Genomic DNA, 13,735 nt, shown 5'->3' with positions numbered 1-13,735 from the left:
TACCAGTTTTGTATGTTATTTGGTATAGAAGGTCTATTTCTCATTTCTACTTGAATAAACTCTTCAAATGGGAGATCAATTTGTCTAATAGCAAGGTTGGCCATTATATCAGCCAAGTAGTTAGCTGACCTATCAATCCATTTTTATAGAAAAGGCATCAAAAAATTCTAACAAATTCCATACATAGTTATGATATTGTTTCAATCTTGGCTTCCTTGTTGAAAACTTATGCCTAACTTGAAGTTGAGACACAATCAAATCTAAGTCCCTTATAATGGTGAGTAATTTAATCCCATTTACTGTTTGTATATAGTATATGTCACTATACAAACATAATCATAAAATTGTTTTCTCCTTTATTCATATTTCTCTCTTGAGGTTCACTTTATGTTTCCCTTACAATGAAATTCATCTTTCTCTTCTTCCTCCCTTTGACATTCCTCCCTTCAACAGTAGTACTCATGAAGAACTTGTCCCTAGTTGTCTCGATTGATTTCCTCTCATCGGTTTTGAAGTGCAAGAAATCTCCGCGCCAACAACTGGGGGAGATGGCACATCAAACGGTCTATGGCTAGACTTACTCCGAGGGCTCCACACGACACCCTGCAGTATCCCTTCCTGTTTAACTTCCCTTCGCATGTGTGTCTCAAGTTCTCAACAAATGCCTAAAGTAGTGAGATGAAGTTGATTGTCATGTAATGTCTCCAATTTTTAATGTAACAATTTAATTTAATTAATTAACTAATTGGTCCCAAAATTTAAATAATATAATAAAAGGACCATTAATTAGTTTAATTAATTAATATGGGGCCCAAGTTAATATTTATATTTGTAGTTCCGATTGATTTAATGTATCTCGAAACTATTTTTATTTTAGTTTTTGTTGGTAAGTGTTGCCATCGGTTATCTTTGTACACCCTCGGAAAAGTTTTCCCCAACAAGTATTTAAGCATGGCTTATAGGTAGTCGTAGGTATGTGATTTGGATTATTTCTTTGTATTGGGAATTCCCATTGGAATTCTCTATTGTTCACCATTTCAGAAGTGAAAGATCTTCCCTACTTGGCTTGTTTGGTTGTAGTGGGATTCAATCCTCACCCTATTCCGTTGCATGTAACACTTCGCTCGGATCTGACAAATTGAAGCACCATTTTATTGCAAATATTAATTGAAGGATATTCGTGTTCAATCTCCATTCTTGTTTGGCTTTCATCTGATGTATTTGAGATTATAAGTTTGTTTACGGTTTCAAGATTGAATCCACCTTCTATCTGTACACCATCTGCTACCCTTGGTTTGGCGCAACACGCAGTGCATCTGTCCATGCTGCAGCATTACCATTCCATACAGCCATCTCTGCCCGTGTCACAGCACTACCATACCTTACAACCATCTCTGTCCGCATTGCAACATCACCATACTGTATGGCTCTCCAAGCTACCATATGGACAATCAATGCCACCATTCGTACACCATTCCAAGCTACCGTACGACCCACCCCCAAATAATTTGTACATCACTATTCACTCCATTCAGCTATACTGCACGGCCATCAAGTAACTACCTATTAGGCACATAGGACCAACGGGTAGCTAGCCATCAAGCACATAGGACCAACAGGTAACTGGCCATCAGGCACACGAGACCAATGGGTAATTGGCCATCAGGCACACAGGGCCAACGGGTAGGTGGCCATCAGGCAAACAGGACCAACTTGTAGCTAGTCATCAGGCACACAGGACCAATAGGTAACTAGCTATCACGCACACGGGACCAACGAGTAACTGGCCATCAAGCACACGGGACCAATAGGTAACTGCTATCAAGCACACGAGACCAATGGGTAACTGCTATCAAGCACACAGGACCAATGGAACATTACACGTTAACACTCGTTCACCTTCGAATAATTATGGGTTCTCGTATTCATGCTCTTGATAGCTACTCTCCTTGTAGTCTATTGGTTGTCTCATCACTTTTCATTCGCCATCCACATTTTGTTTGTTCTTGGAATCATAAAGGCCACTCCGCTAGATACTTACCACCTATGGTAAAAGTAGTCTAATGCATGCTACTTTATAAGAGCTATAGAAAATAAAGTAGATGGCAAACAATATTAAAGAACCACCATGTATTCCATTAATATCAATCACAGATTACATCAACAAGGTTACTAGCCAGAATGATAAATGATAATAATACTGACGCCCTCTTCCATCTGAGCGAGTGTACATATAAGCTCCAAGGGGGTGTGAAATGAACTGTCACAACTACAACTACCTACGACCTCGGCCACGCTAACTACCTATGACATGATTAACATTAATAACACATACAATTTTGCCGACAGCAACCAAGTTGATAAGTAAGAGATATTTTCCACAGCAAGTCAAATTGTGATATTGCTATCAGGATATAACTCAGTAGTTTTTGAGTCAAACTCATTGACCCATGTTTCATGAGTAATGATTCACATGAATCCATCTCTCATGAGAATAAATGGAACACTTAGCACTCATTGGATCCAAGTGATTCTCATAGAGCTGAAGCACTAGGACTTCCTAGGAGGTCACCCATCTCAATATACTCGAGCTTGAGCACACTTAACTACGAAGTTTCCTCCATGGTAAAAACCACTCTGCCTGCAAACCCAGTTTGCAAAACCTTCACCAAACCCACTCATATATTCCATTTCTGTGATTCTATAAACAAATTCAATGATTTAAATTACCCTTCACCCCTCTCTTTCATCAAAGGTATGAGGGCAGTACCTGCAATCTCCCATATTGTTGGAAGAACAAATGCACAAAGTCCAAAAGAATCGAATTGAAAAAACATAAAGAAATGTATGCTTGTTTTTATAACTGTGAGGAGAAGAATAGTCTGCAGTTATTCTTGCACCATCAGCTAGTTTTTAGAGAACTAATGTCCTGTGATTGCATCATTGAGAAACATTTAATGAGTAACAGTTTCTTTCATTTTAAATGTTCTCATCCGAGTGAAAAACAACCATTTGACGTAAAAAGTAATTGACTTCTTTTCTCAAAACTCTCTTTGTTCTTGTCAGGGTTTTGAAGAGAATAAGAAATATTGTCTTCTTCATTCAAATTAAATCAGGAATATGTATACTTGCTACTCTGGTCTCGAGATGTTACCAAATAAAGTGCTTTCTGTTTCTCAAGAGTATCAGATGTGGCTACACAAACTCTAGGGCAGCCATCTGCTAGAAGGGCTTCCACCTGCAAACATAGCATTTTTGATGAAGTAATTATTTATATGTCACAAATTGACAAATATTTTACATTTATGGCAAACACAAAATATTATTACTTACAATCTATTAATCTTAGTTAAACCAAAACTAAAACTACAGTTATGTTTACAAGAAATGCATTCCATATATACAGTTATTGATGGAAGAACCGTCATTGATGTCAAAGGGCTTCAGAAAGCTAGGACAAAATTGTTTACATAACCTTCATTAATGTCAAAGGAACAAAATACAAGTTAAGTATGGAGGCAGCCACATAGAGGTAAACATGAGTAGCAAAAACAAATGAAATAACAGAAATGGTATGGGCCATGGTATATAGAAGGATGTTGTGAAAGTGTGAATAAAAATGATAGCAGCAATAGTTGGAATAATATTATCAGAAAATAAGTAATATAAGATCAGAATTTATTATGACCACCATGCTACAATAGTGTATATGGATTGACAACTTTGGAGTACAGAACAAGAAAAATATAGCAGAGACTTATATTACAATGATAAATACTTGAGACAGAGAGACACCGTTAGCTTTAGAAAGTAAATAAATTATTTAGAAGCAGCAAGATAGAAGGAGCAACATTTATAAAAGACCCAAAGGCATAGGAGAACTCATATCTCTTGCTCATGAGAATATTGATTTGGAAGACAGTAATAGTACACGCATATGCAGAGATAATCAATGATATAAATAATATTTTCTATATCTTTGACTAATGGCAGGGTAAGCAGCAGCATAAGAAGTTTTCAGGTAAAAGACAGTGACAGGATTATATACTACGAGAAGTACGACAAAAGTAGATACCTATGTGATGGAGTCAGAAGTTAAAGTGATGTATTTTAGTGACGGATATCCTCAGCACTTGAAGGTGGCATCAAACAGAGAAAACGTTGCATACCACTTACTGTGTCATGCTCCTATGTGTTCATCAGGAATGAAAATGGCATCAGTGGTATTTAATAAATCTGTGATAACAAAGTCTGATGAAGACAAATCCTTCTTTGAAAATAACAGATGGGAAGAGATTAAATTTTAAGCAATGATATTAATAAAAAAGGAAAAGGCAAACACTTCCAAAATTCACAGCAAATATTAAACAATGTCTATGTTATGGACTGAATGGGTTGGAAAGATTACTTAAAGGTCCCTATAATATTTTTAAAATTTTGAGACCACTCAATTAATTAATTTGACTAAGTCACTTACAAAAACTGGGGACCTTACATTCTACTAGTGATTGTTTACTTGAAAGTGAAACCATTATCCATTCCTTGCAATTCACAGTGCATCATTTTTCAGCTAATGAAAACGAATATAGAAAATAGATCCTTGAACAAGATGAGTTACATGAATTGGTTATTGATGAAGGCAAAAACGTTGTATTTTCAGATGGTTCCTTTTTGGGTGAAATAAAACATGGGGGTATGGTCGATTATACCAAAAAGGTATATGATGAAAGACATTGCTTTGGTTGCATGTTGATATGCAAGGGCTTCTTACATGAGTTGAGTTTCCATTGGATCTACATGTTCATGAGTCTGCTAGTGCTTCATGAGTATACATCTCTTTTCCGCAACAGGTGTTATTTCTCACAATCCGTCAATGGCTCCATATGATCAATTCTACGCATGCTCTAACATAGGGTCTTATGAACATGTATAAGGAAATTTTGGTGTGATTAGTTGAGTTTATTTTTTGCTTTGACTCATTTTGGTTTGTTCATTTTTGGCTTCTACCTCCTCCCTCTCTGCCTTTCTACTAGCAGCTCCCTGTCTTTTGCCATTTCTAGAATCTTTAGCCCAATAGAACTAGGTGTTGGTCTTGTTTAGAGTCCTGAAATCTCCACGTCCTATCTAATCCTCATCCCTCTTCAAAGCCTATTATTACTCCGATTATTGAAATTTCTTATCCTCCTCTTTTAAAACCTAGTCAAGGTTTAAATCATGCATTTAGTTTGACCCACCTTTGCATATTTCACTGAGTTTTCATTATTGGTCAATGAAGTGTTTCTCAAATCACTATGCCCCATCATCATCATAGTTCAAATATTCATGCTAGCTGAGAAAGTTAAAATAAGTTGATTGAAAAGCTACAAGAGCTTTATATTTGGTTTGGCAGGACATTTCAAGAACATCTAAAACCTATTTAAAACAATTTTTGCTATTGTGAAGTCTGGACACACTTGAATTACATCGCATGATTTTGTGAGATAAATGTTTTAAAAGATGCACATGATATAATTAAGACCAAGCACCATAACACGGCCTCTTAGAAGCGGTTTCTCAATATATTTCAACATGTAAAACCATACCTATATGTGCAATACAGACCTGACTAACATCTTAGCAGGTGATTGTAGAAGTTTCCAAGTCCAGCAGTGAAGTCGATATATCGGGTTCTATCCTGAACGACTAAACCAAATATGTAGACTTCTGAAGTTTGCATTGTTATCCAACTTGCCAACATCATGCTATGTTTGGCAGCGTATATAGTTCACACACCTACAAACATCCCTGACCACCGAACTCGGTACCCAAATGCACCCATAATGTCAATGAAGGGTGGACATAGAAGGGCGTACTAATGGCTCATTGAAGTCAGTCCCAAAGGATAGAAAATTCTATAATGTAACAGCAATGGGAGATCTTCACCTTGATGAAGAGGTTTAAGTCAAAAGTCTATGCAAGCATAAGAATTATTCTATAGCCACCAAGTTCCTAACACAATTGCTTAAACTGTAGACGACATGGAAATCATAGTGGTCTAATGGTCCTGGTGTCCTCTTGTGATGTCGTTGACAATGAGCCATTCAATGTGTTGAAAGTTTAGAGTCATAACGTAAACACATCTAGCTTATAATTAATAATGCCTAAAATAATACAAAGCATATTTTGAGACATTAAATTATTATCATTAATCTATTAATACTCTTCATATATTTAAAATTAAAAAATTATTCATTAATCATCATATCAATCACTATATATTATATTGATCAAGATAATTTTAATTATCATATTTATGAATGAATCAAGTTTATATATTCATTAAATTAAATTCTTTGATATAATAACTTGGTACATCCTTACCAAATGTTGAGTCCTTTCAACTGATGTACCATCGGGCATATCCTACATGAATCAGGTTGACTCATGACATGCCTTTTCAACTTGACGTCTACCCTATTTAAGAACGCTGATCTGACATAAAATGTATAAAAAAAACTGAACAGAGACAAAGTCAAAGAGCTGAATCAACCTATAATTATCACTGGTACATGAATACAAAGAGTTGTCTTATCTGCACAGAATTCTCACCCTCCATGGAGGAATCAGATAATATTCTAATCTTGCAGTGACGCCCGAGACAAAGTACCACCCCATAGTTTAATCAGTCTCTAATATATTTAGTGATCTATAAATTGAATTTATACAATACAAAAAAATTGTATTAAGGAAAGTAAAAAGATATATAGAAATATATTATCATATAAAAGCTGAAATTATTATCGGTCTGCTATAAAAATTTAACATGGTATAACAGCAGCTCTAAAGATTTACGTATCAAACAAATAAGATCAACACTTTGTATACTCTCAACATTCAAAACAGTGAATGGTTAAAAAGTTGAAGATAGGCTAGAGGGAGCTTCAAACTTCACAGCTTGGAAACTTTGAATAAAACTTGCCTCGAAAGAAAATGATTTGGTTGATCTTGTGCTAGAAGAAATTGAATCACCCACTGAAAAAAACGAATTGCTACTGTGGAATAAAAATAAGATTAAAGCAATGAGGATGATTGTAAAATCCGTAAAGGACCACATTGTACCAATTATATCCAGCTTGACACAGCAAAAGAAATGTTTATGAAACTAAAATGTATGTACGAAATTAACAACACAAGTAGAACATTTGCTTTGAAACATAAATTACATCACATCAAGATGGCTAAAGGAGAATCTTTACATCCTACTTTACGAAAAGTTCAGATCTAAGAGATCATGTCTCCACAATAGGCCATACTGTTGATAGCAAGAAATTGTCAATGTGGCTCTGAATGGACTTCCTGGTCCTTGGGAATCTTTTATAGAAGGCATTAGTGCAAGGTTTAAAACCCCTAAGTATGGTAGATTAAAAGCAGATTGTATACAAGAGGAATCAAGATTAATTACAAAAGGAATCAGTGAAGGCAACTTGGAATGGTGCAACCTGTTCATCTTCAACCATGTACTGTTGATGACCTCTAAACAAAATTGAATCCCAATAGTTTAGACTCTGAGTGCTTGCTCTTTTGTTTTTGTCACTGTTCTTGGGGGTGAGATTATTCCAAATGCTTTAGATATGACGGATGGAGAGAAGCCTACAAGGGGTTTTCCATCTGAATCCTTGATTGTTCTCTATCTGGGACTGTAATGTTTTGCACACTCGCAATTAATTCAGGATGTTGAAACGATGGAGGAAAACCGGCTGCAGCAACAATCCCAGTGTTCATGATCTGAGTGGCCAAATGCATTGGTTGATGGTCTCTATATATCCAAAAATCTTTCAGTTGAGCTCATCCATATCGATGCCACAAAAGTAGGTGTCTCCAACTTCTGCCCATTTTGAAATAATCCTTGATTGGGGGTGGAAGCTTCTCTTCTCATTCTTTATCAATTTTCCTCAAGCTTCACCTGTTCCCTTGGGTTCTACCATTTCTCCTTGCAAAACAGAAAACAATCATACATACAAGCATACAAAAAAAAGCATAAAAAAGAAAAGATAATTTCTCCAAAAGGAGAAAATTTATCTAGAAATTCTTTTTATTTTCTTCTCAGTCAACCAATGCCTTTTCACAAATTTCTCCAACTTATTGGAAATATTCCTCTTTCTGATGAAATTCCCCACATCTCGTTCAGAATCTTTCACAACTTTCAAGATAATTTTACTATTTGTTTCTGAATCAAGCCTTTGGTATTTTCAACTTCTTCTCAATTCCCTCTTCAAATCTGTGTGTGAGGATGAAGTACGAAAGGGTTTCTAATTTAGACTCTTCATGGGGAACAAGGTTATGTACAATTGTTTCAGGAGTCTTCTAAGAGGGGTCACACGAAGCCTGGTAGAAGCAGAGGAGCAAAGAGAAGCTACCAAAAGGGAATGAAGAAGGCAACAAGTACTACAACGATTTTACCAAATGACTCACAGAGAGGAAGAGTCTAGAGACACAAGCAATCGTAGAATGAATCTCTGGTGGAGGAGCTAAATGACACAAAGAACCACAAAAGGTTCGTCTAGTTCAACAATAATGGTGCAGTGGCACCTACATGAAGAGTTTTTTTATTCCATTTCCACATGTACATATGTCCATCATGCACTAGGATAGATCATGTCATTCATATTTGATATGTTGTGTTCATGTCATCTAGTCATTTAATTGCATTTAGCTATAATAAAGGCTATTTTGTAAGGCACTTGCATGATTTGACACACATAAGCCATCATGTTCGAGTTCTCATCTAGCCTATAAGCATGTAATTAGTTCATTTAGTTCAATATAAGGATCATCTAAATGTCTTAGAAGGGTCACACACATAGAAATGCATGGTAGTTTAATATTGCTTGCATATTATGAAGTTGCACTTTTACAGCTAGGAAATTCTAGCAACTTTGGAAGTCTAAGAATCTTTTAAACACACAAGACCTCAGAACGCCAAGAGTCAAGTGTATATAGGTTGTTTTGGTTGAATCATATCATGATTGAAATGTATGAACAGCTGCAAAAGGTTTTTCAACAAGTTTGGAAATAAAAACAAAGGAAAATTCTGATTTTTCATTGAAAATTTGCTGTTGTATGGCTCTCACGTGCCTGTACGACCTGGACAAGGTCTGAAGCCTATATGGCTGGAAAGAGCTTCAAATTAGCTTTCCAATGAATCCAGTTGGAGGTTCTAACTCATCCGTACGTGGGAGAAAAGTGAAAATTATTGAACAGTGGTTGAAATTCTGAGTATTGTCTTTCACATGTTTTTGTTGTTCCCAGCCTTGAAATGGATGTGTACGGACTGTTTGAAGTCTAAAACCACCATGCGTGAATAGAGGATTGAGTTAGCTTTCTTTTCCAATAGATTTGGGGTTATGAGGTGCTAGAAAATGTGAGAAAAGTTAAAAAAATTGCAGGCAGGTCAGAATTTGCTTGGAAACCAAGGGTTTTGCAAAGAAACTTGTTTATCTCCTCTTACCTTCAGCAAAACACAGTGGCCTTTTGGATATAAGATGTTTGGAGAGTATATGTGAAGATTTTAAAATTCATTTTTGTGTTTGGGTTGAATTTTATTTATGGTAGAGAACCCTAGTGGGCAGATTTGCTTATTTTCCAGGAAGAACAGTCACAGAAAGTGCTATAATTTCAGTTAAGACTTGAATTTCAGGATTTAGCATAAATTTATTGTCCTCTAACTATTCAAATCATTTGTTGGCCATTACCAATTCATTTTATTTCACTTGCTTCATTAATGTGGCCTAATTAGGCTTATTAATCCACTGATTTTCTGAAATCTTGGAAGAGTGTTTTGGAATTTTGATTTCTTTGCATCAATTAATGCCCCTCCTTCCCAATAAAGATAGGAGATGCCAGAATGAAGCACACTCCAAAGATAGTGAGGAGGTAAGTGTTTACCGCATAGATTAATTAAGAAACAGACAATGAATACGAACATGAACAGCAAACAGCAGAACTCTTATTATTATTCGCATATGCCCACAGTACATTATGCTTCGATGGTAAGATATGATCTTTACAATGCTTCCCGAAGGGGTTATAAATACTTTCCGAATAACTTTCCCGAAGGAGTCCGTCGGCCACATACATGTCGTTACATAAAAACCTTTCCGAAGGGATCCATCGACTGATACACAATTTCCTTTCCGAAGGAACCCGTCGGCTGATACACAATTTCCTTCCCGAAGGGACACGTCGGCCGATACACAATTTCTACCGACGACATCATCCCCCTCAAAAAAGAAAAGTCATCTCCTGACGACTACAGAACAAAACTCAAACAACTAATACAACAATATTGATCTGCCATATTACTTTCACATTCATCCCATTGCATCTATAGCCTTTGCTAACACAATACTGACTCCTCAAGCTGACCTTGATAGCCACCTGTGCTACTTCCTCTACTTCCAACTCCTCGGAACCTTGAGCCAAGTGTCGCTGCACTGCCTCCAACTGGATGATCAGCTCCTCCCGAGCTCTCTACGCATCCACCAAGACAGCCTCACGGCCAACACCTACTCTCAGTGCCTCTAATACACAGACACTCCATGCCTACAGCAGCTCCAAGTCTTCTCAACTGGTCAGACTCCCACGACTGATATCCGCAACGATTGGGGGTCCAGGGGGCAACGCCCCCGATGAGGTCGAGGGGCAGCGCCCCGGGTGTGCTCCCTGGCGCAATACAGGGCGGGGTTGAGGGGTAGCGCCCCTCACCGCCAAGACCAAATCAGCACTCTGAAACCTAAACAAAACTGCACGGAACACACCATTTCTGTCATTTTCTGCCGATTCTACACTCTTTCTGGCAATCGTTGGTTCTTCCTCTACCCTGTGGCATCATCTGATACTCATTCTGAGCATTCTTGATTTGTCGACTTTTTTTTTCCTTTTTTTTTTTTTGAAAACTTCCTATCACCCTTTTGTGCTACCAAATAGCAAGTAGAAGCCGTATGCAAAAACCCCACTCTTCAGAATCTATAATCTTGCAATCCAAATCCTTACACATGATATGCTTGAAAAAGCCGTACAATTACCTCGCATTCTAAATTGTAATTTCCGTACACTATCCTTCCAAATTCCGTACACTAACCTTCTCTATTAAAATACGTACGGTGGTCCAATGTTACAATATGCAGCTCTTTAAAAACCATACACCAGCCATCAGTTATGGAAACCGTACCTTGTCTACAAAACCGTACCTCAAATTTGAAAACCGTACTACACATTAAATTATCTGAAAAACCGTACATCATCCTTCAGATGTGAAAAACCGTACGGTAGTTCCTCCTTCAAGTATGAAGTCGTACGGCACTCCTTTCCCTGAAAACCATACGGTACATAAAGAAGCCATACGGTATTCTTCCATCCACTAAGAAATCTGTACGGTGCTTATGGAAGCTGTACGGTACTCCTTCCTTCACTGTGAAATCTGTACGGCACTTTTAAAAACCGTACACTGCATTAAAAAACCATACATCAAATATGAAAACCGTACGGTACTTTTCCCTTCAGATATGACATCGTACGATACTTTTCCTTGCAAACCGTACGGTACTTTTTTCTCTCTTCTTTTTTAAAATTTATTATTATTATTTTTTTTCAACAGCAAAGTCAGTTTTCCCTTCGACCGTCAGCATCATCGGTCTACAACAACGAAGGGGTCGCCCGAAGGTCATTCCCTGACAAAAAAGTCTTCCAACCGTGGTATACCTTTAGCTTCGAGCCATTCACTGCCTGAAGCACTTCCTGTCCATCCAAAGTCCATAATTTTATTGCTCCATTGTCCCCTACTTCCCGGATCTGATACGGCCCGACCCACTTAACTTTGAACTTGCCTGGTTTGATCTCATTCCAATCGTCGTGCTTCAACACCCACTATCCGAGTTGAAACCTGCTATGCCTGTTCTGTGTCATCTCCATATCGCCCAATTTGTTCCCGAAGTTCGCTACCATGGACTCCGTCAGCTGCCCCTTTTGTCTGTCAATAACACATTCACTCTGTACTTCTACAACTTTTATTGAACCCTTCCTCTTTGTTGCCTGTGCAGACCGTATCGTGTGTCTTCCTTGCTACTGGTACCTTTTTGCTATATTTGTGGTTCGACGTAATACTTTCTTCCTGCGCAGTCGTACAATAGAATCTTTCCTTCTTTTGGCTTTGTACTGTATGTTCTGTCCTTCAGCTTCAGTCATACCCGCGTTTCCTTCTCCGGCTTCTCTGTGTTGCTTCGAACATTCATTTCCTCCTTCGGCTTCTCCATATTCCTTCAAACATTCATTTCCTCCATCGGCTTCTCTGTGTTCCTTCGGACATCCATTTCCTCCTTCGGCTTCTATGCGTTCCTTCGGACATTCATTTCCTTCTTCTTTCTTACCTTCGTCAATCCTTAGCATATTACAACTTGGAAAGAGCTCGTAATCCTCTATCTACCAGTGGTAAAGACCATTTACTGAATCCAGATCGTCATCTCCTTCCAATCGTAGGACTCCCTCCTGATCGAGTTCCATACTCTGCCTCCTCTCATCATCTTCTCCTCCGGAATCCGACGATAGAGCTTCTTCTCCAACCATCTAAGTGTGTAGATCGATGACATACTTCCGACCTTTGCTTTCAAGTGATAAAGTATTTTTCTTCCAATCGTGTTTTGCCTTGGCTTGTATCAACCACCCCCGGCCCAGAATGGCATCATATCCTCTCCGCTTCAGTGGGATCACGACAAAGTCCAACAGGAACGGTTGTGTTCCAATTGTCACTGGTTGCGCTGTGAGTACTCCCAATGGCTTGATTCCATGTTGATCGGTTGTTAACAACTGGAAGGTAGGTGGCCACAACGTTGGCTGTCCCAACTTTTTCCAGGTATCCTCTAGCAGCACATTGACACCAGACCCTCCGTCCACGATCGTGTCCATTAGCACAGTCCCGAGAATGCCCATTTCAACAATCGCCGAATAGCGTCCGGATGAAAGAGCTAACAGCATCGGATCTTCTGCACTTGCGCCACTTTCCTTCTCCTTTTTGTCCGCTGCACTTGCTCCACTTTCCTGCTTCCTTCCATGTTCTCCTGGTAGTTGAGCAGCAGGAACGATGTTTGTGAGTGCCGATCGGAGCCGAGGCATAGTGAGCAATAGATCACTTATCCTGACAGGTATCTCGGATTGCAATATTTGCCGTACAATGTTCTGTTTTGCGCAGTTCCGTACGGAGGTACTCGGTGTGTCCTTCAGGTGTGCCGTTTCTACCTGTGTTGCTTTCTGGACCTCTGCCCGTCCTTCCTCTAGTCTCTTCTTTTCTTCCGCTAGGTCGGGGTACACTTTCGCTTGCTTCCGAGTGATTGCCAGAACTTCTTCCTCATCCATCCCAACAGTAATCAAGTTTACTCCGGACTTCGGGCACTTAGCATCTTCATGATCGCCAGGTCCACACCATCGACATAGCAACTTCGGTGTGTTCGCCGTTGTGCACTCTCGGGCAAAGTGACCCCACAGATTGCATGCGCGGCATTGAACTATCAGCCGACCATTCGCATCATACTGAATTCGACTCCTTCTGCCTGTATTGTTGTTGCTGCTATTGTTGTTGTTTTGACCGTGCCGGTTGTTTCTATATCCGCCCGATGTGGCACCTTCTGTACTAGTGTTCCCGTTCCCTCCTAACGGGGATGCCTCCTGCGTGAGGAACACTTGCTGTGGTGTTCTTGATTTCAAG

General features: G+C 38.7%; 1 protein-coding gene across 3 annotated transcripts in view; it reads right to left on the bottom strand.

Moving 5' to 3' along the window:
- The window catches only part of LOC149570742 (yacP-like NYN domain protein), a 423,912-nt gene that overhangs the window by 195,812 nt on the left and 214,365 nt on the right, over positions 1 to 13,735 (bottom strand). For all 3 annotated transcript variants that reach the window (XM_089823260.1, XM_089823261.1, XM_089823258.1), the window contains exon 7: positions 3,155 to 3,238. In XM_089823260.1, the coding sequence (XP_089679386.1) occupies positions 3,155 to 3,238 (84 nt within the window). The remainder of the gene's footprint in view (positions 1 to 3,154; positions 3,239 to 13,735) is intronic.

Source organism: Cupressus sempervirens, chromosome 3, assembly GCF_028749045.1.
Source record: "Cupressus sempervirens isolate cs-2001-9-10 chromosome 3, ASM2874904v1, whole genome shotgun sequence".
NCBI classification, from domain to species: domain Eukaryota; kingdom Viridiplantae; phylum Streptophyta; class Pinopsida; order Cupressales; family Cupressaceae; genus Cupressus; species Cupressus sempervirens.
This window is presented reverse-complemented; position numbering and strand designations above follow the sequence as displayed.